At 40.5% G+C, this 26,697-nt stretch overlaps 1 protein-coding gene across 2 annotated transcripts; it reads right to left on the bottom strand.

Moving 5' to 3' along the window:
- Positions 1-796: 796 nt before the first annotated feature.
- Gm4924 (predicted gene 4924) lies at positions 797-25,915 on the bottom strand. 2 transcript variants are annotated; one of them, XM_017314181.1, is made up of 5 exons: positions 25,781-25,915; positions 11,743-11,869; positions 11,482-11,542; positions 10,672-10,707; positions 797-3,879 (listed from the first exon to the last, which is right to left on the bottom strand). In XM_017314181.1, exons 1-5 carry the CDS (start codon positions 25,901-25,903, stop codon positions 1,170-1,172), a joined length of 3,057 nt encoding a protein of 1,018 aa, XP_017169670.1. In that variant the 5' UTR covers positions 25,904-25,915; the 3' UTR covers positions 797-1,169. The 2 variants fall into 2 exon arrangements, with proteins under 2 accessions (XP_017169670.1, XP_017169671.1); XM_017314182.1 differs by lacking the exon at positions 10,672-10,707.
- Between the last annotated feature and the right edge of the window lie 782 nt (positions 25,916-26,697).

Genomic DNA, 26,697 nt, shown 5'->3' with positions numbered 1-26,697 from the left:
ATTTTGAAAGAGATCATCAAACTTTGTTGCAATGACTTTTACTCCCAGAAACAATTCTCTGGCATTCATTTTTGTTTCTGAAAAAATGTTAAGTCCTAACAAATATTTAGTCCTCAGAATAAACTAACATGAGCTGTGAGAATGTATGGCCAGGGAACCTGACCTGAAACAAGAGTGAGATTGAGACATGCTCCAAACCCAAAAAATCTTAGCCTTAGACTGGCAGGAGTTAGGACTGCTCTCTCCCTGCCCATAGCCTACATACAAACCCTGACACATAATCTCTACTTTTCCTACCTCTGAGGACAGTTACATAGTCTATGGCCACATGATACATCATTGTTCAACTTCTTTTATACCAATAAAGTTCTTGAAATTTCTCTTCATGCAAGTAAAGCATTCCCAGCACTTCAGCCCTAGACAGTAATGTACACTACCACCCCCCCCCTTGGAAATCCCTACCCACTCACTAAGATCTACATAATCCTTTCTCACCCTGATTAAAGTGAAATTGCCTCCCTGTAGCTAATCCCAAAAATCATCTGGCATATCCATAACATTCCTTTTTCTATTTTTTTGTTTTGGTTTTTGTTTTTTGAGACAGGGTTCCTCTGTGTAGCCCTGGCTGTCCTGGAACTCACTCTGTAGACCAGGCTGGCCTCAAACTCAGAAATCCACCTGCCTCTCTCCACGACATTCCAAATCTTGTTCATCACACCATCATGGCCCGGTGGCTAATGACCTCCAAGGAAGGGGAGACCCACAACCCAAAAAATAATGGATGACAACATAAACATCAGTTTCACTTGTAACTAATTTTATTATTCAAATTGTTTGTTCTTAAATCCTTGGATGACAATATGTTTACAATTTGTAAATGAGACATTACTTTAATGATGAACTGTTTCTACAAACCTTACTCAGGCCCCAGAGATAGCTCAATGGGAAAAATGTATGTGGAATGCAAGGCTTTACCTCACTCATTAGTTTTATGACTTTTTTACAAGCATGAATGCTGTCATGCTTCTGAAAATTGCTATAACATGCAAAGGCTTTATCACATTGATTAAATGCATAAGCTTTTGGCTCAGTATGACTTTTTCATGCCTATGAAGATGACTATTCTGTAAAAAGACCTCACCACACTGTTTACATCCATAGTGTTTCTCTCAAGTATGTCTTCTTTCATGCCTGTAAAGGTTACTTTTGCACGCAAAGGCTTTCAAACATTGATTACATTCATAGGGTTTCTCCCCAGTATGACTTCTTTCATGCTTATGAAGATGACTGTTTTGTGAAAAGGCTTTACCACATTTATTACATTCATAAGGTTTCTCTCCAGTATGACTTCTTTCATGCCTTTGAAGATTACTGTAACGCCCAAAGGCTTTACCACATTGACTACATCCATAGGATTTTTCTTGAGTACAGTTTATTTCATGATGGAAAAGATGACTATTCTGTGCAAAGGCTTTATCACATTGTTTACGCCCATAAGGTTTCTCCCCGGTATGACTTCTTTCGTGCTTATGAAGATGACTGTTTTGTGAAAAGGCTTTACCACATTTCTTACATTCATAAGGTTTCTCTCCAGTGTGACTTCTTTCATGACTGTGAAGATTATTCTTCTGTGCAAAGGCTTTACCACATTTATTACATCCATATGGTTTCTCTCCAGTATGACTTCTTTCATGCCTTTGAAGTTGACTGTTATATGCAAAGGCTTTACCACATTGACTACATCCATAGGATTTTTCTTGAGTATGGTCTATTTCATGATGGAAAAGATGACTATTCTGTGCAAAGGCTTTACCACTTTGATTATATTCACAGGGCTTTTGCCCAGAAAGATTTCTTTCGTGACTGTGAAGAAGATTCTTCTGTGCAAAGTCTTTATCACATTGTTTACGTCCATAAGGTTTCTCCTCAGTATGACTTCTTTCGTGCTTATGAAGATGACTGTTTTGTGAAAAGGCTTTACCACATTTCTTACATTCATAAGGTTTCTCTCCAGTGTGATTTCTTTCATGCCTTTGAAGATTACTATAATGCCCAAAGGCTTTACCACATTTATTACATTCGTAAGGCTTCTCTCCAGTATGACTTCTTTCATGCCTTTGAAGTTGACTGTTATATGCAAAGGCTTTACCACATTGACTACATCCATAGGATTTTTCTTGAGTACAGTTTATTTCATGATGGAAAAGATGACTATTCTGTGCAAAGGCTTTATCACATTGTTTACGTCCATAAGGTTTCTCCCCAGTATGACTTCTTTCATGCTTATGAAGATGACTGTTTTGTGAAAAGGCTTTACCACATTTATTACATTCGTAAGGTTTCTCTCCAGTATGACTTCTTTCATGCCTTTGAAGATGACTGTTATATGCAAAGGCTTTACCACATTGACTACATCCATAGGATTTTTCTTGAGTACAGTTTATTTCATGATGGAAAAGATGACTATTCTGTGCAAAGGCTTTATCACATTGTTTACGCCCATAAGGTTTCTCCCCAGTATGACTTCTTTCATGCTTATGAAGATGACTGTTTTGTGAAAAGGCTTTACCACATTTATTACATTCGTAAGGTTTCTCTCCAGTATGACTCCTTTCATGCCTTTGAAGAAGACTGTTATATGCAAAGGCTTTACCACATTGACTACATCCATAGGATTTTTCTTGAGTACAGTTTACTTCATGATGGAAAAGATGACTATTCTGTGCAAAGGCTTTATCACATTGTTTACGTTCATAAGGTTTCTCTCCATTATGACTTCTTTCATGCCTTTGAAGAGTACTGTTGCGCCCAAAGGCTTTACCACATTTATTACATCCATATGGTTTCTCTCCATTATGACTTCTTTCATGCCTTTGAAGAGTACTGTTGCGCCCAAAGGCTTTACCACATTTATTACATCCATATGGTTTCTCTCCAGTATGACTTCTTTCATGCCGGTAAAGATGACTGTTCCGTGAAAAGGCTTTACCACATTGATGACATTCATAGGGTTTCTCTCCAGTATGACTTCTTTTATGCCTTTGGAGATAACTGTTATATACAAAGGCTTTACCACACTGATTGCATCCATAGGGTTTCTCTCCAGTATGAATCTTTTCATGCCTGTGAAGATGTCTTTTATATGCAAAAGCTTTACTACATTGATTACATTCAAAGGGTTTCTCCAAACTAATTCTTTCATGTATTTGAAGATAACTAAGACAGGCAAAGGTATTACCACATTGATCATATCCATACCTTTCCTCTCTAGTATGAGATCTAGGTACTTGATGAAGACTATGAGTTGCAAAGGCTTTTTCACTTTGATTATCTTCATAAAGTTCAATTTCCAAATGAGTTCTTTCATGTAATTTTACAGATGAATTAGATCTAAAGTCTTTATCATGTTGATTATATTCATAGAGATCTTCACTATTGGTTCTTTTATGTGTTTGAAGATACCTATGATGGTTAAAGCCTTTAGTACATGGCTCAGATTTATCACTTCCTTTTCCCACCAGAATTTTTTCACATCCTAGAAGAGAACTGGAAGAACTCAGGGTTTTATCACACTGGTTATATGCATAATATTTCCCTATTTTGTGAGCCACATGACAGGTGCAAAGTGAACCAGTATAGACAGATGAATTTCTGTATTCCTTGTACTCATAAGGTTTCTCTCCAGTGTTAGTTTGGTGATGGGCTGCCATGGAAGTTAGAAAACCAGTTAACTGTAAATCTGTATCACAGTCATCATGTCTTCTCATAGTGGGAACTACTACACATTGTCTAATTGTTCTGGGAGAGACAAGGGTACATTGCTTCTTTTTATATTGCTTATCCTCACATGGCTTGAATCCAGAGTGACAGATGATATACCTATTAAATGAAGGATAACAAATAAAAGATTTTTACACTGCATAAATAATCTAATAATTTGTCTCATAAATACAAATAGGATTCAGGCTTGTCAACTACAACAGCCTTCTTTTCTTTCATGAACTGTTCCTCTAACTAAACTAGGAAAAGTCAACATAAGTATATGAGGGACACTAGCTTTAATATGCATGATTTGCTTATAAAAGATCTTAGATATACATTAATCTCCTTACCAATGTATATGCCTTTTACAGTAATTAGGTAATAAGAAACGAAACGGATAGACAGCTGTACATAATGGTCTCACATATATATGACTAAAATTGTGACATTAGTTACCACATTGTTTCCTAGTCTCAATTCATTCTTTTTTTGGGGGTGTGGGGAGCAAGAGTTGAGACCACATTTCTCTTCATAGAAAGAGAAACCTTCCTGGCTGTCCTGGAACTCACTCTGTAGACCAAACTAGCATCCATCTCTTAGTGACCGGCCTGCCTCTCCCTCCTGAATGCTGGGATTAAAGGTATCTGCCACCAATGCCAGCTTCTTGTTTTGCTTCTGTCTTTGTTAGGGTTTCCATTACTGTAAAGAGACACCATGACCACAGTAACTCTTAAGTTTAGTCCATTATTGTCGTAGAGGGAAAAATGGTGCCATACAGGCAGGTATGTTGCTGGAGACAAGAGTCGAGAGGTCTACATCTTAATCCTGAGGCAACAGAAGGTGACACTGTTTCACTGAGCATAGCTTGAGCATAGAAGACCTCAAAGCCCACCTCCACAGTAACAAACTTCCTCCAACAAGGCCATACCTACTCCAATGAGGCCATACCTCCTAATAGTATCAATCACTATGGGACATTGCAAGATTTTCATAATCAGCACAAAGCTGTGCTTATTTATACTTTTTTACTTTTCATTACAACTTCAGAGTACCACCTGAACCTATCTAAGGCAAGTCAGACAGCCTGGTCCACTCCGTGACCCCGTAAGTTACCTTTCTCCCATAATTCAGAGCACAGCATACATGTCTCCCAGGAGGTCTGTAAAAACCAGGAAAACAGCCCATCTGTCTCCCAGAAGGTCTTTCTGTCATAACCATGAACACTAACATGCCTGCTAACAGACCCCAGAGCCAGCCTGTCTCCCAGGAGGTCTGTCCTAACTAGGGTCATAAGGACACAGGGAAACAGGAGGGCTACTTTAACCAGGGACACAGGAGCCCTGCTCTAACCCAAGTCACACAGCCCTACCTGCCTCCAAGGAGGCCTGCTACAGTCTGAGAAACCCAGGCCAGTTAAAACCAGAGATAAACAGATGGCAAAAGGCAAGCATAAGAACATAAGCAACAGAAGCCAGTAAAATATGGAACCATCAACAACCCAGTTCTCTTACTACAGCAAGCCCTAGATACCTGAAGAGCAGTATTCTGACCTAAAATTCCATTTCATGAAGATGAAAGAGGCCTTTAAGGAGGACATAAATAACCACATTAAAGAAATACAGAAAACACAGGCAAACAGATAGAGACCTTTAAAGAGGAAATAAATGGATCCACTAAAGAAATATAGGAAAATACAATCAAACAGATGAACGAATTGAACAAAATAATACAAGACGTAAAATGGGAATAGAAAAAATAAAGAAATCACAAATGAAGGTAACCATGGCGACGGAATACCTAGGAAAGAGATCAGGATCTACAGATGATAGCATTACCAACAGACTACACAATATGGAAGAGATAATCTCAGGCATAGAAGATACAAGAAAAGATATCAACACATCTGTCAAAGTAAATAGAAAGGGTAAAAAGTTCCTAATCCAAAACATCCAGGAAATTTGGGACACAATGAAAAGACCAAACCTAAAAATAATAGAAATAAAAGATGAAGATTCCCAATTTAAAGGGCAAGCAAACATCTTCAAAAAAATCATAGAAGAAAACTTCCCTAACCTAAACACTAAATGCACAGAACAAAGAAAGGATATTAAAAGTAACATATGAAAGCAGACCTATTAGAATTACACCAGACTTCTCAACAAAGACTCTAAAAGCCAGAAGACCCTGGACAGATGTCATCTAGACACTAAGAGAAAACAAATGCCAGCCCAGGATACTATACCCAGCAAAACTCTCAATCATCATTGTCTTAGTTAGGGTTTTACTGCTGTGAACAGACACCATGACCAATGAAAGTCTTATAAAGGACAACACTTAATTAGGGCTGGCTTACAGGTTCAGAGGTTTAGTCCATGATCATCAAGGTAGGAGCATGGCAGCATCCTACCATGTATGCTTGGTGCAGGAGGAGCTGAGAGTTCTATATCTTCATCTGGAGACTACTAGGAAAATTCTCACTTCCAGGCAGCTAGAGTGAGGGTCTTAAGCCCACGCCCACAGTGGCACACTTACTCCAACTGAAGGCCACACCTCCTAATAGTGCCATTCCCTGAGCCACGCATATACAAACCATTAAGATCACAGATGGAGAAACCCAGATATTCCATGACAAAACCAAATTTAAACAATTCCTTTCTACTAATCCAGCCCTACAGAGGACACTAAAAGCAAATCTTCAACACAAGGAAACATTACACCCAAGAAACCATAAGAAATTACTTATCTCACAACAAACCCAAAAGAAGAGAATCACAGACACATAATACCATCTCCAACAACAAAAATAACTGAAACTAACAATCATTGGTCTTTAATATCTCTCAATATCGGCAGACTCAATTCCCCAATAAACAGAAACAGGCTAACAGACTTGAAAAGGAAAAAGGAGCTTGCTGTATGCAAGAAACACAGCTCAGCAACAAAGACAGACACTCCTCAGAGTGAAGAGCAGAAAAAAATGTTCTCCAAGCAAATGGTCCCAAGAAACAAGCTGGAGTCACCATTATAAGATCTAATAAAATACTTTCAACCAAAAGTTACTAAAAGAGATGGGGTGGGATACTTCATACTCATCAAAAGAAAAAAAAAACCCACAAAGATGAAGTCTGAATTCTGAACATCTAAGGGCACCCACGTTTATAAAAGAAACATACTAAAGCTCAAAACACACATTGACCCTCACACAATAATACTGGGAGACTTCAACACTCCACTCTTACCAACGGACAGGTTATGGAAACAGAAACTAAACAGAGACACAGTGAAACTCAGAGAAGTTATGAACCAAATGGATTTCACAGATATCTACAGAACATCCCACCCACTAAAAAGAAAATGTACCTTCTTTTCAGCACTTCATGGACCCATCTCCAAAACTGACCATATAACTGGACACAAAACAAGCCACAACAGATACAGAAGATTGAAATAATCTGACATATTCTATCAAACCACCACGGATTAAGGTTGGATTTCAATAACAACAAAACAACAGAAAGCCCACATACTCATGGAAACTGAACAACCCTCAACTCAACAATAACTTGATAAGGGAAGGAATAAAGAAATTAAAGACGCTCTAGAATTCACTGGAAATGAAGGCACAGCACACCCAAACTTATGGGATATAATGAAAGCAGTGCTAAGAGGAAAATTCAAAGCATTAAGTACCTTCATAAAGAAACTGGAGAGATCCTTTACTAGTAAGTTAATAGCACACCTGAAAGCCTAGAACAAACAGAAGCAAACACTCCCAAGAGAAAGATGGCAGGAAATAATTAAACTCAGTGCTGAAATCAACCAATTAGAAACAAAGTTAACAATACCAAGAATCGACAAAGCCAAGTGCTGGTTCTTTGAGAAAAAGAAAAAAAAAAGATAGATAAACCCTTAGCTAAACTAAATAAAAGGCACTGAGATAGTATCCAAATGAACAAAATCAGAAAAGGGAGACATAACAACCGAAATTGAGGAAACTGAAAAAAAATCAGCAGATCTTACTACAGATGTCTATATATACCAGACAAAACCGGAAAATCTAGATGAAATGCATGCTTTTCTAGACAGATACCACATACCAAAGTTAAATTAGGATCAGGTAAACAATCTAAACAGTCCCATAACTCCTAAGTAAAGAGAAGCACCCATTTTGAATCTCTCAACCAAATCCAGCCAATGATCATTGCAGAATGTAACCACACCTTCAAAGAGAAGCTAATAACAATACTCCTCAAACTATTCAACAAAACAGAAACAGAAGGAATGCTACCTACTTCCTTCTATAGAGCCACTGTTACTATGTCACCTAAACCACACAAAGACCCAACAAAGAAAGAGAACTTCAGACCAATTTTGCTTACAGATGTAATGAATACAGATGCAAAAATACTTTAAAAATTCTTGGAAACCGAATCTAAGAACACCCCCCAAACCATCTTTCACCACAATCAAGTAGGCTTCATCTCAGGGATGCAAGGATGATGCATATACAAAATTCCATCCATGTAATCCAGTATGTAAACAAACTCAAAGGAAAAAAAAATCATATGATCATGTCATTAGATGCTGAAAAAGCCTTTGAACTCTCTTCATTTTATAAATCTTGGAGAGATCCGGAGTTCATAGCACATAACTAAACATAGTAAAAGCAACACACAGCAAACTAATAGCCAGCATCAAGTTAAATGGAGAGAAAACAGAAGCAATCCCAGTATAACCAGGCATAAGGCAGGCTGCCCACTCTCTCCCTATCTATTCAATATAGTACTTGAAACTCAAGCTAGAGCAATTAGACAACAAAAAGAGATCAAGGGTATACAAATTTGAAAGAATGAAGTCGAGGTACTACTTTTTGTAGATGATATAATAGTATACATGGGTGGCCCAAAAAAGAAGCTGAGAACTCCTACAGCTGATAAACAACTTCAGCAATGTGGCTGGATATAAAATTAACTCAAACAAATCAGTAACCTTCCTCAATACAAATGATAAACAGGCTGAGAAAGAAATTAAAGGAACAACACCCTTCACAGTAGCCACAAATAATATAAAATATCTTCATGTAACACTAACCAAGCAAGTGAAAGGTCTGTATGACAAGAACTGCAAGTCCCAGAGAAATTGAAGAAGACATTAGAAGTTGGAAAAATGTCCATCTTACAAAAAACAATCTACAGATTTCATGCAATCCCTATCACAATTCCAACACAATTCTTCAAAGGCATGGAAAGAACAATTCTCAACTTCATATGGAAAAACATATGGAAAAACAAAATGCCCAAGATAGCCCAAGATAGCCAAAACAATCCTGAAAAATAAAAGAACTTCTGGGAGAATCTCTATCACTCATATCAAGCTCATGGTATTGGTACAGAGTTCTACAAGTTGATCAATGGAATAGAATTGACAACCCAGAAATAAACCCACATACTTAGAGACATTTGATCTTTGACAAAGAAGCCAAAACCATACAGTAGCAAAATGAAAGCATCTTTAACCAATGGTGCTTGAGTAACTGGTGGTCTACATGCAGAAGAGTGCAAATTAATCCATATTTATCACTTTGTACCAAGTTCAAATCCAAGTAGATCAAGGACCTCAACATAATACCAGATACACTGAATCTAATAGAAGAGAAAGTGGGAAATAGACTTGAACGCATTGGCATGTGGGAAATTTTCCTGACCAGAACACCAATGGCGCAAGCTCTAAGAGCAACAATTGATAAATGGGATTTCGTGAAACTAAAGCTTCTGTAAGGCAAAGTATACTGTCAACAGGACAAAATGGCAACCTACAGATAAGGAAAAGATCTTCACTAACCCAACACCCAACAGAGGCTAGTATCCAAAATATATAAAGAACTAAAGAAGTTAGACTCCAATAAACCAAATAAACCAATTAAAAATGGGGTACAGAGCTAAACAGATAATTCACAACAGAGGAATCTCCAGTGGTCAAGATGCACTTAAAGAAATGTTCAACATGCTTAGTCATCAGGGAACTACAAATCAAAATGACCCTGAGATTCCACCTTACATCACCAATCAGAATTACTAACATCAAAAACTCAAGTGACAGAACATGCTGGTGAGGATGTGGAGAAAGAGAAACACTCCTCTGTTGCTGGTGGGATTGCACTGGATACAAACAGTCTGGAAATCAATCTGGCCATTCCTCAGAATTGGAAAATTGGAAATAGTTCTACCTGAACTATGCTCCACAAAACACAAAGGAGAGGAAAATGTCCCACTGCCATGTCTAAAGCAGCTTCATTTACAATAGTCAGAAGCTAGAAACAACCCAGATGTCTCTCAACTGAACAATGAATACAGAAAACGTAGTTTATTTACACAATCGAATATTATTCAGCCATGAAGAACAAGGACATCACGAATTTTGCAGGCAAATGGATGGAACTAGAAAATATAATCCTGAGTGAGGTAACCCATACCAAAAAGGATACGCGTAGTATGTACTCACTGATAAGTGGATATTAGCCAAAATATACAGAATAATTACAACACAACTCACAGACTGTATAACTGTATAAAGTTTAACAAGACAGAAGTCCAAAGTGAGAATGCCTCAATCTCACTTCAAAAGGGGAACAAAACAATCATGAGAGGCAGAGGGAGGAAGAGGAGGATCACATATGGAGAGAGACAGGAGAGAAGCCCAGAGGGCCAGGAGAATGAATGGAAATATGCAGCTGATGGGAGGTGGGGGTGGGGGCGGTGGGCACACAAAGACAACCTCTAGAAAGTCTCAGAGATCTGGGATATGAGAGGCTTCCAGGACTCAATAGGGTTGACCTTAGCCAAAATGGTGAACAGTTAGGAGATGGAACCTGAAAAGACAGACAAGGCCCAGAGGAATAGGACCACCTACCTTCCTTCAAATTTTTTGACCCAGAATTGTTCCTGTCTGAAGGAAATACAGAAAATATATAAATGGAACAGAGACTTAAGGAAATGTCATCCCGTGACCCGCTCAACTTGGGATCCATCCCATATGCACGTACCAAATCTGACACTATTAATGATACCATGTTGTGCTTGCAGACAGGAACCTAACATGGCTGTCCTTAGAGGCTCTATTAGCAGCTGACTGAGACAGTTACAGATACTTACAGGCAACCATTTGACGGAGGTCGGGACCCCTACTGAAGACGGGGGAAGGATTGAAGGAGCTGAAGAGGATGGCAACTCCATAGGAAAGAACGACAGTATCAACTAACTGGGACCCCTCAGAGCTCCCAGAGACTAAGCCACCAACCAAAAAGGACTGGTCAGTGGCCCCCAGCACATTTGTAGCAGAGGACTGCCTTGTCTGGCCTCAGTGGGAGAGAATGTGCCTAATCCTGTAGAGACTTGATGCCCCAGGGAAAGGGGATGCTGGGGAGGGTGAGGTAGGTGTGGGTGTTTGGAGTGTGAGCACTCTCTCAGAAGCAAAGGAGAGGGGGAATGGGGTGAAGAACTCCGGGAGAGGAGACAGGGAAGGGAGACAATATTTGGACTATAAATAAGTAACATAATTTAGTAAAAAAACTATGATCACTTCAAGAACCATTTTTCATGACAAAATAAATTTTAAAAAGTTCAGGGCGCATATATATATATATATATATATATATATATATATATATATATATGCACACATATACACACACACACATATCAGCTTACATATAAAAATTACCTTTCATGTCTTTTAGGACATTTACAATGTTCTTCAATATTGAAGTCTTCCCATTTATAGCCTAAAATACAGTACCAGAAAATGTATATTAATGAAAATTATGCAAAACTGAAATTACTCTCTTCAATGAACCTCAGATCAATTCCTGATTAATTTATCAAACTCTTCCTTTTTCAAGGTTAAAACCATAGAAGAGTACCAATCTCCAAGAAAGGGTTGTCTCCTTAAGGTAAAAAAGCAAGTGAAAACTCTAGTTCTTACCTATAGCCGTGAGGTTCCTGTAGGTTTCCAGCATCACATCTTTGTAGAGACTCTTCTGGGAAGGATCCAGCAAAGCCCATTCCTCTTGAGTAAAGTTCACATGCACATCCTCATAGGTTACTAGATCCTAAAATATGCCATACAAATACTTAATAGAAATGGTGTCTTAGTGTGTTGTAAAAGTCTAGTTCATTGAGAATATGTTTACATAATTCTATCTTCTAGCCATATTAATTCCATGTAATAGAATTTCAAATGCAACTCATAAGTATATAATAAAATAAAAACTGAGGATGGTGCTGTCTATTTCTATGCCAACTGAACAGGATTTAGCATTGCAGGAGAAATGCATAGTAACATATGCATAGAGACATACAGACAGAGAGACAGAGCGACACTATCTAGTAAACATCAGCAAAACTGAATCAAAATTATTAACTTCAAAAAAGAATGGACAGTTTGGATCAGTGGTACATGCCTTTAATCCCAAACTGCAGGAGAAAATAAAAAGTAAAATTGTGATTTCCAGGATAGCCTGATTTATGTAGAGATTTCCAGGACAGCCTGATATATGTAGAGATTTCCTGGATAGCCAAATGTTCATAATGAGACCCTACCTCAAACAAACAAAGCCAAAAAGATAGGGAGTAACAGGGGCTCACTTGAGTTTCCTCCAATGATTTAAAGCATTCCCTCTAATTCTGTACTCATCATCAAAACCTGGAGTTATCCCGTTTAAACTGTAAAGTTAATCTGATATTCCTACAAAGGAATCTATTTTTAATAAGTTATAGATCAAAGGGCTCTCAAAAATATGGTAAGTGTGTATCCTAAAGACGCATCAACAGATCAGATCACTTGATGCTTTTGAAGAAGACCTGGCTCCATCTCCAGCACTCACTTGGAGGCTCTAACCATTCCTAATTCCAGGTCAAAGGAATCGAGTGCTCTCTTCGGACTTCAGTAAACAGCAGTACATAAGTGGTACAAATCCATAAACGCATATATGCAAAAGTGTCACACACATTCCAAAAATTAAAAATTAGTAGAAATATACACAAATATAGGGAGAATGTTATATAACTACAACTCGGTGAATCAGGAGATCAGTACCAGGGTTATGGATGCAAGCCATCATGGTCTAAAACATAACACCCTCTGCTAAAGCTTGACAAGTACTTCAATGGGGGCAATGAAAGGCTCTGAAGTGTGGTCACTGCATGTTGATATCAGCAACCAAGATGATTCCACACAAGAGCTCCTACTCCCAATGCTCTGCACAGACACAGACAGCTGAGCAAAGTCATCCACAGGCCCTGCTTCTGCCTGGGAGCTACAGGCACCTCTCGCAGGACCTCAGTAGACCTCCAGGCATTGCATGAGACCTCACTCAAATTCAGGGGACCACAGGAGACCTCACGGGACTGCTGAAATGCAGTATATCTGACTTTTCCCACCTGTCCTAAAAAGGAACCCATATTTTCTCCTGTGGCTTTTCCTCATGAGGAGACTGTGGCCTCTCACTCACTAGGGTACAGCTTCTGAGTTGACAAAAATCCTGGGCTCATAAGCACACCCTGCCTGAAAATAACTATCTGATTAAGGCTCAGTGGGCATATGTCTGCTACTCAAAGATGTGCCAAGTATCAAACTCCCAAAGTGAAAATTGAAAGGCACATGTGAGGTAAACTGTCCACTCTTGTGTTCCCAGATTCTCACAAGTGAAAAGTGGCCACAATAAACTTCCTATCGCAAGAGAGCTCGGCAATAAGATAGATGATGACCATAAGGCAGACACAGTCTTCAGGCTGAATGCTGTGTAAACACAGCCTGAGCAGGTCTGAGGCACACACTGTATATCTAGTATATACAACCAATGTACTGAAATAGGAGGATTAGAGGGGAAAGCAATAAAGAGCGGGCTACATGTCTGCGTGAATAAATGCACTTGGAACCAACTCCGCGAGCCTGTGGTCATCAACCAGGAGAGAATCCACTCCTTTGACCTTCAAGGATGTGCTGTGGTGCCTTCACAAATACCTCAAAGGCTCAAATTCAGAATGTTATAAAGAAGACGAAAAACAATAAGGAAACCATAAACTCACCCAAACCTAAAAATTCAACAAGTTAGCTAGCTATGTGGTAGTACAACCATTGACCAAAACAGATCTCCTTTCACCACACTGCCAAGGTGACAACAGGAAGCAAAGCATTCAGTTTACCTCCTACCAAAAGGTATCTCCACACAGCTTCCTTAGACTAACACAGGCACAATTAACAAGTTTTTCCATGGAAATGCTTATCTCCTAAGCACTGTCTTTTGGATCAAACAGCTAACTGTACTCTCAGATGGCAAAGAAAAACAAAAACAGAGGAAGAAAGGAGAAACAGAGCAGAAAGCAAAGAAATTTGTAATAAAATGAGTAAGAATTATGAAATAGGGTCTGCCCAATCAAATTATTATCAATATGAACCAAGGTTCACCATACATCTGGATAGTGACTCTGACCAGAGGCTGAGGTGTTGGAAGTGCTTCACACTGCTGTCCTGGGTCACTTATACATGCTACTAAGATCTCCACATAGGTAGGTGCTTGGTAGATTACTACCAAACACACCTACCCTCCTACATGGTATTCCATAGATGTGGTACAAGTGTCAGAGGGTTTGCCTTCATGCTTTCTATCTGACAAGGACCCTACTCTGCAGTTCTGAGTCTCACCACCTAGCACCATCATCATGCAATGCTGTCTTACAGATTCCAGATTTTGGACTGAGGGCTCTGCAGGTAAGTCAATTAGGGGTGCCTCTCCTGCCTGGTAGGTAAAGTGATGCCTTGCTCTTCTCCCCAGGCCTTCTGTACTCGTAGACCTGCTCCTTTGACATCTGGAAACTGAGAGTATTGAGTAGGGAAGGAGAGTGTTTCTTTAAACTTTATTATGCGCTCATGAGTACTTTGCCTGCATGTGCATCCTTCCTCCCCATCTCTGAAGTGCTTCTGGACATGGGAAAAGGCTTGTTGTCCTGGGACGGAACTAAAAACAGCTGACACTCACCATATGGGTGCTGGGAATTAAACCCCAAACCTGTGGAAGAACACCCAGTGCTTTCAACTGCTGAGCCATCTCTCCAGGCCTGGTAGAAGTTAAGTTTTCAAACCAGCCTGAAATTAAATGTTTTTTTCATAACTTTAGCTCCCAAGTTACCCTAGGAACAAAATTACATATTAAGTATCTATCTGAATAAAGGGGTGGAGAGATTTTTATCATGTTCAGAGCACTGGCTTCTTCAGGATACTGCACACATATGGCATACACACACATACATGCAGGAAAATACCCACAAACCTTAGTGATGTTTACACCCTTAAGAAAAGAAACACCAAAAAATCTGGTACATTTACACAATGGAGTACTACTCAGCTATTAAAAAGAATGAATTTATGAAATTCCTAGGCAAATGGTTGGACCTGGAGGGCATCATCCTGAGTGAGGTAACACAATCACAAAAGAACTCAAGTGATATGTACACACTGATAAATGGATATTAGCCCAGAAACTTAGTATAGCGAGATATAAGATATAATTTGCAAAACACATGAAACTGAAGAAGAACGAAGACCAAAGTGTGGACACTTTGCCCCTTCTTAGAATTGGAAACAATCACCCATGGAAGGAGTTACAGAGACAAAGTTTGGAGCTGAGACAAAAGGATGGACCATCTAGAGACTGCCATATCCAGGGATCCACCCCATAATTAGCCTCCAAACGATGACACCATTGCATACACTAGCAAGCGTTTGCTGAAAGGACCCTGATATAGCTGGCTCTTGTGAGACTAGGCCAGGACCTAGCAAACACATAAGTGGATGCTCACAGTTAGCTATTGGATGGATCACAGGGCCCCCAATGGAGGAGCTAGAGAAAGTATCCAAGGAGCTAAAGAGATCTGCAACCCTGTAGGTGCAACATTATGAACTAACCAGTACCCCGGAGCTCTTGACTATAGCTGCATATGTATCAAAAGATGACCTAGTCGGCCATCACTGGAAAGAGAGGCCCATTGGACTTGCAAACTTTATATGCCCCAGTACAGGAGAACGCCAGGGCCAAAAAATGGGAATGGGTGGGTAGGGAAGTGGGGGGGAGGGTATGGGGGACTGTTGGGATAGCATTGGAAATGTACTTGAGGAAAATACATAATAAAAAAATTTTTTAAAAAGGAAAAGAAAAAATAAAAGGAAAGGAAAGGAAAGGAAAGGAAAGGAAAGGAAAGGAAAGAAAAGAAAAGAAAAGAAAAGAAAAGAAAAGAAAAGAAAAGAAAAGAAACACAGTATCAGTTCTGCATCCATAGCACAGGGAAAGACACCAGGACATCACAGGGCCTGAATGAGTAGAGAAACAATGTTATACCATCTTGTCCCATTTTTGGTTTTTGGGTTTTTGTTTGTTTGTTTTCTTCCTTAGTTTCTTTCTTTCTTTCTTTCTTTCTTTCTTTCTTTCTTTCTTTCTTTCTTTCTTTTTTTTTTCCAAGACAAGATTTCTGTGTGTAGCCCTGGCTGTCCTGGAAATCTCTCTATAGACAAGACTGGCATGGAACTCTACCTATGCACCTTTCAAGTGCTGAGATTAAAGGTGTGTACCATCATCACATGACCCTATCTCACTTTTAAAAGCAAAAGTGGGGAGGACATAACAACAGACAGTGAGGAAATACAAAGAATCATTAGGTCATACTTTAAAAACCTGTACTCCACAAAAGTGGCAAATCTAAAACAAAATTATTTTCTTGATCGACAATATTTACTAAACTTAACACAAGACCAGATAAACAATTGAAATAGACCTATAACACCCAAGGAAAAGAGGTCATTGAAAATCTCCCAACCAAACAAAATACCCATGGAAGGAGTTACAGAGACAAAGTTCAGAGCAGAGCCTGAAGGAATGACCATCCAGAGACTGCCCCACTTGGGGATCCACCCCATAAACAACCACCAAACCCAAACACTAGGCAGATACCCAGGGAGCTGAAGGGGACTGAAGCCCCATAGAAGGAACATCAATATGAACTAACCAGTACCCTCAGAGCTCCTTGGAACTATACCACCAGTCATAGAAAACACATGGTGGAACTTGTGGCTCTAGCTATATATGTAGCAGAGGATGGCCTAGTCAGTCATCAATGGGAGGAGAGGCCCTTGGTCCTGTGAAGGCTCTACACCCCAATATAGGGGAATGCCAGGACCAGGAATGGGAGTGGGTGGGTCGGGGAGCAGGGGGAGGGAGGAGGGGGGAGAGGATTTTTGGAGGGGAAACTAGGAAAGGGGATAACATTTGAAATGTAAATAAAGAAAATATCTAATAAAAAAATTTTTTTAAACTCAAAAGGGAAAAAAAAATCTCCCAACCAAGAAAAGCCCAAGGCAAAATGATTTTTATACAGAATTCTATCAGAATTTCAAAGAGCTAATACCAATACTCCTCAAATTATTACACAAAATAGAAACAGAAAGAACATTACAAAACTCATTTTATGGGATCTCAGAAAACATTATACCCAAAAGACAAAAAGATTCAACAGAAAAAAAATTACAGGCCAATTTCCCTTATAAACTAAAAATACTCAATAAAATACAATAAAAAACATCAACCCACCCACAAAACCTTCAACCCAAAATTTCTCCTGCTGACAAGATGTGCAGGGATAAATATGGAGCAGAGACTGAGGGAACGGCCAATCCATGACTGGCCTAACATATGATCTATCCCATGGGAGAGAGTCAAGCCCTGACACTATTAATGATCTTCAGCTATGCTTGCACCCAGGAAGCTAGTTAGTCTCCCGAGAGAACTAATCCAGCAGCAGATGGAAACAGATGCAGTGACCCATAGCCAAATGGCAGGTGGAGATTGGGGCTGAGGAGTGGGTGACAAAATTGAGTGAACAGGAGGAGGCAAGGACACCACAAGAACACCTAGAGCATCAACTAATCTGGGGCCATGGAGATTCAAAGAGACTTGAACCATAAACCAAAGAGCATGAAGAGGCTGGAGCTAGCCCCTCCTCCCACATCTGTGGAAGATGCGCAGTATGGTCTTCATATGTGTCCCCTAACAAATGCAGCAGGGGGGCTGTCTCTGACTGTTGACTGCATTAGATCCACTTCCTCTACCTGAACTGCCTGGTTGGGCTTCGGTGCTTAGTCCTGCTAAGGCTAGATGTCCAAAGGCGGGTTGTACCCAAGGAAGACATTCCCTTCTCTGAGGAGAATGGAAGGAGGTAATGGAGGGAGAGATTTGTAAGGGTGATACTTTGAGGAGAGGAGTGGGCTGCAATTGGGATGTAATATGAATTTTAAAATTATGTAAGTACATATAATAAAAAATACTCAATAGAATACTTGCAAACCAAATCCAAGAACACATGAAAAAGATCATCTGCCATGATCAAGGAGGCATCCGGCTAGAGATGCACGTGTTGTGTGTAATTTCAAAAACATGATTATTCTTCCTTGGGAGCCCTGAGTTCCTGGCTATGCTCCGAGAACAGCTGCGGCCATGTTGCCGTCTGGCAACTTCCCCGAGAGCGCCACCCAGTGGTCTGTCAGTGGAACAAGAGCAGTAGCTCCAGGTGTTCGCAGGAGCAAGCCTGAAAATAGATGCAGCATGTGTGGATGGCTCAACATACAAATAAATGTAAACCATCCTGGAAACAAATGGAAAGGAAAAAACAGTCATATAATCAGATCCCGAATAAGCTTTTGACATAATCCAATAGCCCTTAATGACAAGTTTTGGACAGATCAGTGATAAAGGGCACATAGCTAAATATAAGAAAGGCAATGCACAGCAAGCTCATAGCCAACATCAAATTTAAATGAAGAGAAACTAAAAGCAACTCCACTAACATCAGGGACAAGACAAGGCTGCCCACTTTCACTGTATCTATTCAATATAGTACTTGAGGTTTAGCTACAGCAATAAGACAACAAAGAGATCAAGGGAATACAAATTGGAAAGAAGTCAAAGGATCACTATTCACAGACAATAAGAGAGTATACATAAGCAACCTCAAAAATTCTTTCAGGGAACTCCTACAGCTTATAAACTCTTTCCATGAAGTGGCTGGATACAAACTTAACTCATAAAAAAGAAAAATCAGTAGCCCTCCTATATACAAATAATAAGCAGATTGAGAATGAAATTAGAACAACAATAACCTTTACAATAGTCAGAAATAATATAAAATATCTTGGTGTAACTCTAACCAAGAAAGTGAAAGACTTATATGACAAAGACTTCAAGTCTTTGAAGAAAAAAAAAAAAACTGAAGATTTCAGAAGATAGAAAGATCCCCCATGCTCATGGATTGGTAGAATTAATACAGTAAAAATGGCCATCTTACCAAAAGCAATCTAGAGATTCGATGCAATGAATTAAATCCCATTAAATTCCAACACAATTCTTTACAGATCTTGAAAGAACAATATTCAACTTCATAGGAAAAAACAAAAAACAAAAACAAAAAAACTTAGGATACCTAAAACAATCCTGTACAATAAAACAACTTCAACAGGTATCACCATCCCTGATTTCAAGTTGTACTACACAGCAAGAGTAATAAAAAACACATACTATTGGCATAACAAGAGGTAGGCTGATAAATGGAATTGAGTTGAAGTAAATCCACACATCTATGGACATGTAATTTTTTAGAAAGAAGCCAAATTTATACACTGGAAAAAAGAGAGCATCTTCAAATGATGGTTCTGGTCCAACAGGATGTCTACAGGTGGAAGAATGCAAATGAAGCCACATCCATCACCCTGTAAAAACTAAAGTCCAAATGGATCAAGACCTCAACATAAAACCAGCTATACTTTACCTGATAAAAGAGAAAACGGGAAATAGCCTTGAACACATTGGCACAGAAAAAACCTTTCTGAACAAAACACCAATCAGGCAAATACTAAGATCAACAATTAATAAATGGGATCTCATGTAACTGAAAACCTTCTGTGAGGCAAAGGACACTGTCAAATGGCAGCATACAGAATGGAAAAAGATCTTCTCCAACCCCACATCCAATAAAGGGCTAATGTCAAAATTATAGAAAGAACTCAAAAGACTAGACATGAACAAACCATATAACCAAATTTAAAAATGGGATACAGACTTAAACAGAGAATTCTCGAAAAAGGACTCTCTTATAGCTGAAAAGCCCTTAAGATGTTCTACACCCTTCACGATCTGGGAACTACAAATCAAAACAACTCTGAGATTCCACCTTATGCCCTTCAGAATGGCTAAGATAAAAAAAAAATAAATTAAAAACAAAAACCCCTCAAGTGACAGCTCCTGCTGGCAAGACTGAACACGCCTCCAAGGCTGGCCGGATTGCAAACTGGCAAAGTCACTTCAGAAATCGATTTGTGGTTTCTCAGAAAACTGGGAGCAGGTCTACCTCATGACACAGCTATACCACTCCTGGGCATATAGCCAAAGAATGCTCTACCATACCTTAAGGACATTTGCTTAACTATGTTCATTTATTCATAACTGCTAGAAACGAGAAACAATCTAGATATCATTCAACCAAAAAATGGATAAAGAAAATGTGGTAAATTTACACAATAGAAATTACTCAGTTAACTAAAATCAATAACATCATGAAATATGCAGGTTAATGGATGGAACTCAAAAAGATCATCCTGAGTGAGGTAATCTAGACCCAGAAAGACAAGAATGGTATGTCGATATATGCCTGGGGGGTAGGGTACTGGATGTGGCCTGGATAAGAGGCCTGGCCTCTCCCCACCTCCACACAGGGACCAACCCTGAGTGTGAGCAGGAGTCTAGCAACAACAACAACACAACAAGCGACCCTGCTCTTGAAGTGGAACAGATGGACAATTTTCTTCTCCTTTCCTTTCTTCCCCTTCTCTTTAATTCCCTCCTCTTCCTTCCCCTCCCCTCTACCCCTCTCCCCTCCCCTTCCTTTGGGTGACCTGGCAGAGCCAGTAGGAGTTGAGTCCAAACAGGAGGGAACATAGGTGTTAAACCACGTGGAGAGGGTTTCACACCAGAGAATGCCACAGATCAACACAGAAAAGAAAACTGATAGAAACACGTAGAAAGATATAGACACACACACACAGAGACAGATATACAGTAGAAACAGCCAGTATGGTCGTCACACATTTATACACCTGAACCAGACAGAGACATCCACTGACGTCTCACATGGTTCCAGGACACTGGATCAGCCACTGTCCTATTTGTCTCCTATGTGTCCAAACAGAAGGCACCTCAAACAGAGTTACCAACGGAACAGGTGACTTTCTAATTTTCCCCTTTCAGGTAGGGGCCTCAGATCCCTCTGGAGCATTTGTAGCCAATTATCAAAGGAAGTCCTGAGGACCTTGAATAGCTCAGGTTGTGCATCCCTCAGGAGTCTCCTGACCTTTGTATCATTCTGCCCTCTAAGAGATACCAGGGCTAGTCTGTGGGTATTAGCTGGACTTCCACAAATGTTGTGGCTTTTTATCCAGAGAAGATTGCTAGGGCATGAAAATCTTTCTACAACGTAGTGCTGAGCCTTTCTCAGGGTGAGTTTTTAAGCCCCCAAACTATGTTTTGGGTTCACAGACTTCAGTTAACACAGGGAGAGGAAAATAGTTTCCCCAAGAAGTCATTCCCTCCATTCTGCTCACTCTCAGAGTCCTAGGGAGGGGAAATTGTTCTTCTGAGCTAAGCCATTCACCTTCCTAATGTATGTCTCCTTTTCAACATGTGACCATAAAACCCACCATTCTCTGAAAAAGGTAAAATCTCCTCTGCCCTTGCTCTGGGCAGGGAAACCGCTGCCAGGCAACACAGCCTGGACAGAACAAATGTTCCCGTCTGTCCAACACTGACCAGGGAGACTTTCAGCAAGTTCACTAAGTACTTTTTAGAAAGATTAAAGACAGTTGCTAAAAAGATTTTTATTTATTTATTTATTTATTTATTTATTTTTGTCACCAATTGGCTCTCTGGATATTAGAAAAAAGATTAAAGAGTAAAAAAAAAAAAGATTCGAGCTGCTGGAGAGCTACTTAACAAAAGAAACTGATTATCGGGACAAGATCTTTTGCATAAACTCAAAGCCACTATTACCTTCTCTGATGAGACACATTTATACTTAAGAAAACAAACAAGGTCAGGACCTTATAGCACCACGTGACATGGTGAGCCCCTCCCCAAGAATCATCAAACACTGCCTGTTAATGGCTGTGTGGCCCAATACCAGATCTTACTTCTGGCACACACTCCAGTATAGTTTAAGAATCCCACAGCCAAAAATTCTGCTACCCTGTTGTCTAGTAACAGAAGTGCTAGTCCATGACGGTCCGGCAATAAAAGGTGAAAACAAGTAAGCAGGAACTGCAGCAGTTACTAGAACTCAAATAATTTGGGTCCAAGCCAGGCAAGCAGGTCTGAGCAATCTGACCCAGGCTCTCAGGTGGGAAAAGGAAAGTCCACCACCAAATGCACAGATAGTCACGATGCTTTTACTACCACACATGTCCACAGTATGCTCTATAGAGAAAAAGGGCTTCTCACCACTGAGGAAAAGGAAATGTAAAAACCATGGCCCTCCTACAGGTTATTTGGCTTCCCTTACAAATTGCTGCCCTCCACTCCTGGACTTCTGACCTAGCTGCCACACAAAAGGGCCTAAGACCAATGGAGCCTGTTGATATTCTGATGATATACCAGGACCCCTTCCTGCCTGAGACTCCATGACAAAGAAGAAATGCACAACTCAAACCCACAGGTTGATGGAGGAAACCACAGCAAAAGACCATTCTCACAAAAACAACTGGCAGGACTGTCGGTAACTAACCTCCACCGAGCAACCCATGTGGGATCCTGCACAGACCAAGGTATGTTATACTGGACAGCCTGGCACGGGATGTCTCAGCCAGATGCCAGGTTTGTGCTCAAATGAATCAAAATCAAAGAGCCCTTACCCAGAAAAGGGTCCAAATGAGGGAACAAATCCCAAAGAGCCCTGGGAAAACTGACTTAACCAAGTTCTGGACTGACCGGGGAGGATAAAAGTACTTGCTAGTTTTTATACATACCTTTTCCAGGTGGGTAAAAATGTCCCCCACCTGCACTAAAACTACTCACATAGCACCTTAAAAAACTCTCCCAGGAACTGGTCCCCTGATTTGGCCTCCCCCAGAAATGGGATCCAGCAATGACCCGGCCAAAATCTCTCAACTAATAGCTAAAGCTTTAGACACAGATTGAAACTTCATTCTGCATATAGACCTCAGTGTTCTGGCCAGGTAAAAAGAATAAACAGGACACTAAAAACCAAAAAAACAAAACAAAACAAAAAAACAAAACGAAAAACCTGTAACAAAACTCTCATTAGAGTCTACCAAAGAATGGACAGGCCTCCTTCCTTTGCTTTAGTCAGCTGCACCCCGTGTAGTGGGGGATGTACTCCACTATGAGATTTTGTTCATAAACCATTCTACATTCTTTTACACGCTCAGAGACTGCAGGTGGCAGAACTCTCCCAACCGTTCTTTCTCAATCACTGCAGGCACTCCAGTCCTCCATAAAGACTACTGGACTACCTGAGAGAAACAGCCGACCTCCGTATCCACCAGCAGTTTGCCCTTGTTGCAGTCCAATGATACTGAGTCAAGTGAACAGCCAAAGGGACACTGGAACTAACCTGGGTGAACCCTAAGAGGTGGCCGTGAAGGTAGCTGGTATTACATCATGGATCCACCACACCCAGACCAAAATCTGGATGCCACAACTGCTGCCAAATGACTGTCTCTTGAGTGTGGACCCATTAAAATTAAAGTTTCATCTGTTCTCCATTCCCTTCCTCTCCTTGCCCCTCCACCTTTACCCAAGTCTTATGTTTGATACGAATATAAGAGTCATGGTCCAACCCCAACTCAGGTCCAACCCCTTAGGCTTAGTTCCCCAACCTGGGAACTAAGACAGATACAGGGAAGGTATTACCTAATGTACCTACAGACCAGCAACTAATATTCATTTTGACCTTTGCTCGCTGATGCCCACTTTAAATGCATAGTTGTATTATAGAAAGGAAAGATATGGAGGTTTGTCTTTTGACATAGGGACATAAGAGTTTATAATTCTATGCATGCCCTGCAGCTGAGCCCCCTAGTTGCCAAAAAGAAGGGAGTTTCCATTAAAAGGGGGAGGGAGAGGTTCTAAAACTGGGGCTTTCAGAAAACTTCCTTTAAAGAGATTCTGGCCCTGGGGAAATAGGAAAAAGTGTAGAGCGGGATTCTATGCCACAGGAAGGATCCCCTGGGACAGAGTTAAACATTTGCAGGCAGCATTCAGTCAAGACTGTTGGTTATGCTCACACACCGGATCCCTGTCACACTACATGTGGATAGGAACTAGCCAGACTAACAGCTCATTGGCTGACAAAATTCAATGGTGACTAGGGCCAGCCCATATTAATGTTCTACTCTATAGATGAATTCATCTGGATAACGATCATACCGAGCTCCGAGAGTACTTTGTGGGCATGTACTAATGGATTGACTAGATGTGCCTCTTCTGACGCTTTCCAAACTAAGTATAAGATCAGGACCAAATGGTATTAAAAGTTTGCTTCTCAATTAAAACAAGTTAGATTCCCTTATAAAAATGAACCTACAAAATTGAGAAGATTTACTTCTCACAAGATAATAGAAAATATGTCTTGCTTTGGGGAAAAAAAAAAAGCCTGTTGTTTCTTTGCTAATTGATCAGGAGTAATTTAAAATACCTTCCCATGTTTAGGGAAACAATTGATACTAGTCTCTGTACTCTTGGTCCCCTAGCTAACTAACCTGCTTTCAGCACTGACTGAAAATTTTCAGTCTGATTGGATTAACAGTGGGGCCCTGCATCTTAAACTAAAATTGAATGAATCCATTATTTGACTCATTCACTAAGGCCAGTGGGGAATGTAACACACAGCCCCAGACCTTAGCACAACTGATTCCATGATGGCAGTATCATTCAGGCTGTAAACTCAGTATGGACAGCGCCACCTACCACCATAAAAGCAAAGGCCTAATCCATCGATGTCCGTAGTTACAGGATGTCTTCATTAACTAACCTGGTTCATGGCTTCTCTAGTTCCACTTCTGACTGACTGTTCTTCTTAACTGAAGTTTGTCAATCCAGAACATGGTTTTTGTGCTTAAAAGCTCCTTTTGCAAAAGGCTCAGGGATAAACTGGGATGGGCGCACCTTAACTGGGAGCTGAACTAACTTTGAGTAGAAAGCTACCATGTGGTGTCCTGCCATCTTGGATAGTATGTCTCTATCATGTTACAACAATACAGAATTTGAGCTACAGAGGCAGCAAAAGTCCAATAAAAAGCCTAACAATTTATGCTCCAACAACAAAAAACTGATGAGAAAAGGTAATCGTGAGTGAAAGATGATCAAGGCAAGAATGAATATTAAATACTGTAACATCCTCTGACTTAAATTTTTGAATACAACTATGCAGTAGTGGTCCATACCTTTAATCCTAACCCTAGGGAAGGAAAGGCAAGTGGATTTCTGTGAGTTCCAGGCCATCCTAGTCCACACTGAGAAATTCTTGTTTCAAAAAAAGCAAAGCAAATCAATCAACCCACAACAATAACACACACACAAACCTACCAAACAAACAAACAAACAAACAAAAGATGTCTGGGAAAGAATAAAGAGACAGAACATGAGAATAAACTAAGGGGGGAAAAAAACAAACTACACAATTAACACATAATCAATGTTGACACATGAAACCAGGAAACCCAGTGTGTCTGGCCTTACTAAAACACGTGACTGGACTACTGTGAACCATCTACATGAATGTGTTAATAGCACAGACTTTACACCGGCGCAGAGTTAACTGCAGACAGATCCTACACCCGAATGTCAAGTGCCAAGTGCAGAACTTCTAGAAGATGCTAGATGAACTAGGGCTCTGCCTGTTAGCAAATCTACCTTCCCTTGCAATAATAAAAGCAGCAGAGGCACTGGCTGCACGGTGACGTCAACAAGGATGTTTTCACACAAAGGCGCCGTTCCCCATTCTTTGCGCAGGCGCAGGCAGCTGATCGAAGTCATTCAGGGATCTGCTCTTGCCTGGGAGGTGCAGGGACCCCACGGAACTCACGGGACCTCACGGGGGCACCGACTCGCTGCCGGTTCGCGAACCCCGGAACGAACGCCATGCGGGCTCCCGCGACTCCTCCCCGTATGGGGATGGCGGCCCCTCTCACCATGGCGCAGATTCCGAGCTCTCCCCACTCTCTTTTCAGCTCCCGCCAGTGGGTAGCAGTGTACCACGCAATACCAGGAGCCCCTTTCTCAGCACTGTATCCTAGCCTCCAGCATGGCAGACCGGAAGTGCCCTCCCCATTCTAAGTGACGGTCCTTCTGGAGGTCCTGATTGGATGGTGAGAGCTGAGTGACAGGAGCAGCTACCTTAGCGACACAATTCTCTTAAGTCTAACAGCCCAGTGGTTCACATGACCCCATCACAAGGATCATCTATGAAAGCCCTTTCTAAACTGACCTTCTAGATGGAGCTGGAGAGATGGCCCAGCAATTTAGAGCACTGGCTGCTCTCTCAAAGAACCCAGGTTTGATTTCCACACCCACAGAGATTCTCACGGCCATTTTTAACTCCAATGCCAGGTGATCTGATGTCCTTTTCTGGTCTCCAAAGACACCAAATGCACAGGTGGTGCACAGACATACATGCAGGTAAAACACCCTTATTGACAAAATGAATAATAATTTTCAAAAATCATAGCCACATTAAAAAAAAGAAAGGAGGGAAAGAAGAAGGGAAGAAAGGAGGAAAGGAAAGAAGGAAGGAGGGAAGGAGAGGGGGAGGGAGGGAGGGAGGGGGGAGG

The sequence above is a fragment of the Mus musculus genome, chromosome 10, assembly GCF_000001635.26.
Source record: "Mus musculus strain C57BL/6J chromosome 10, GRCm38.p6 C57BL/6J".
In the NCBI taxonomy this organism is placed as follows: Eukaryota; Metazoa; Chordata; class Mammalia; order Rodentia; family Muridae; genus Mus; species Mus musculus.
Note: the sequence above shows the minus strand (reverse complement) of the source record. Positions and strands in the feature narration are given on the sequence as shown.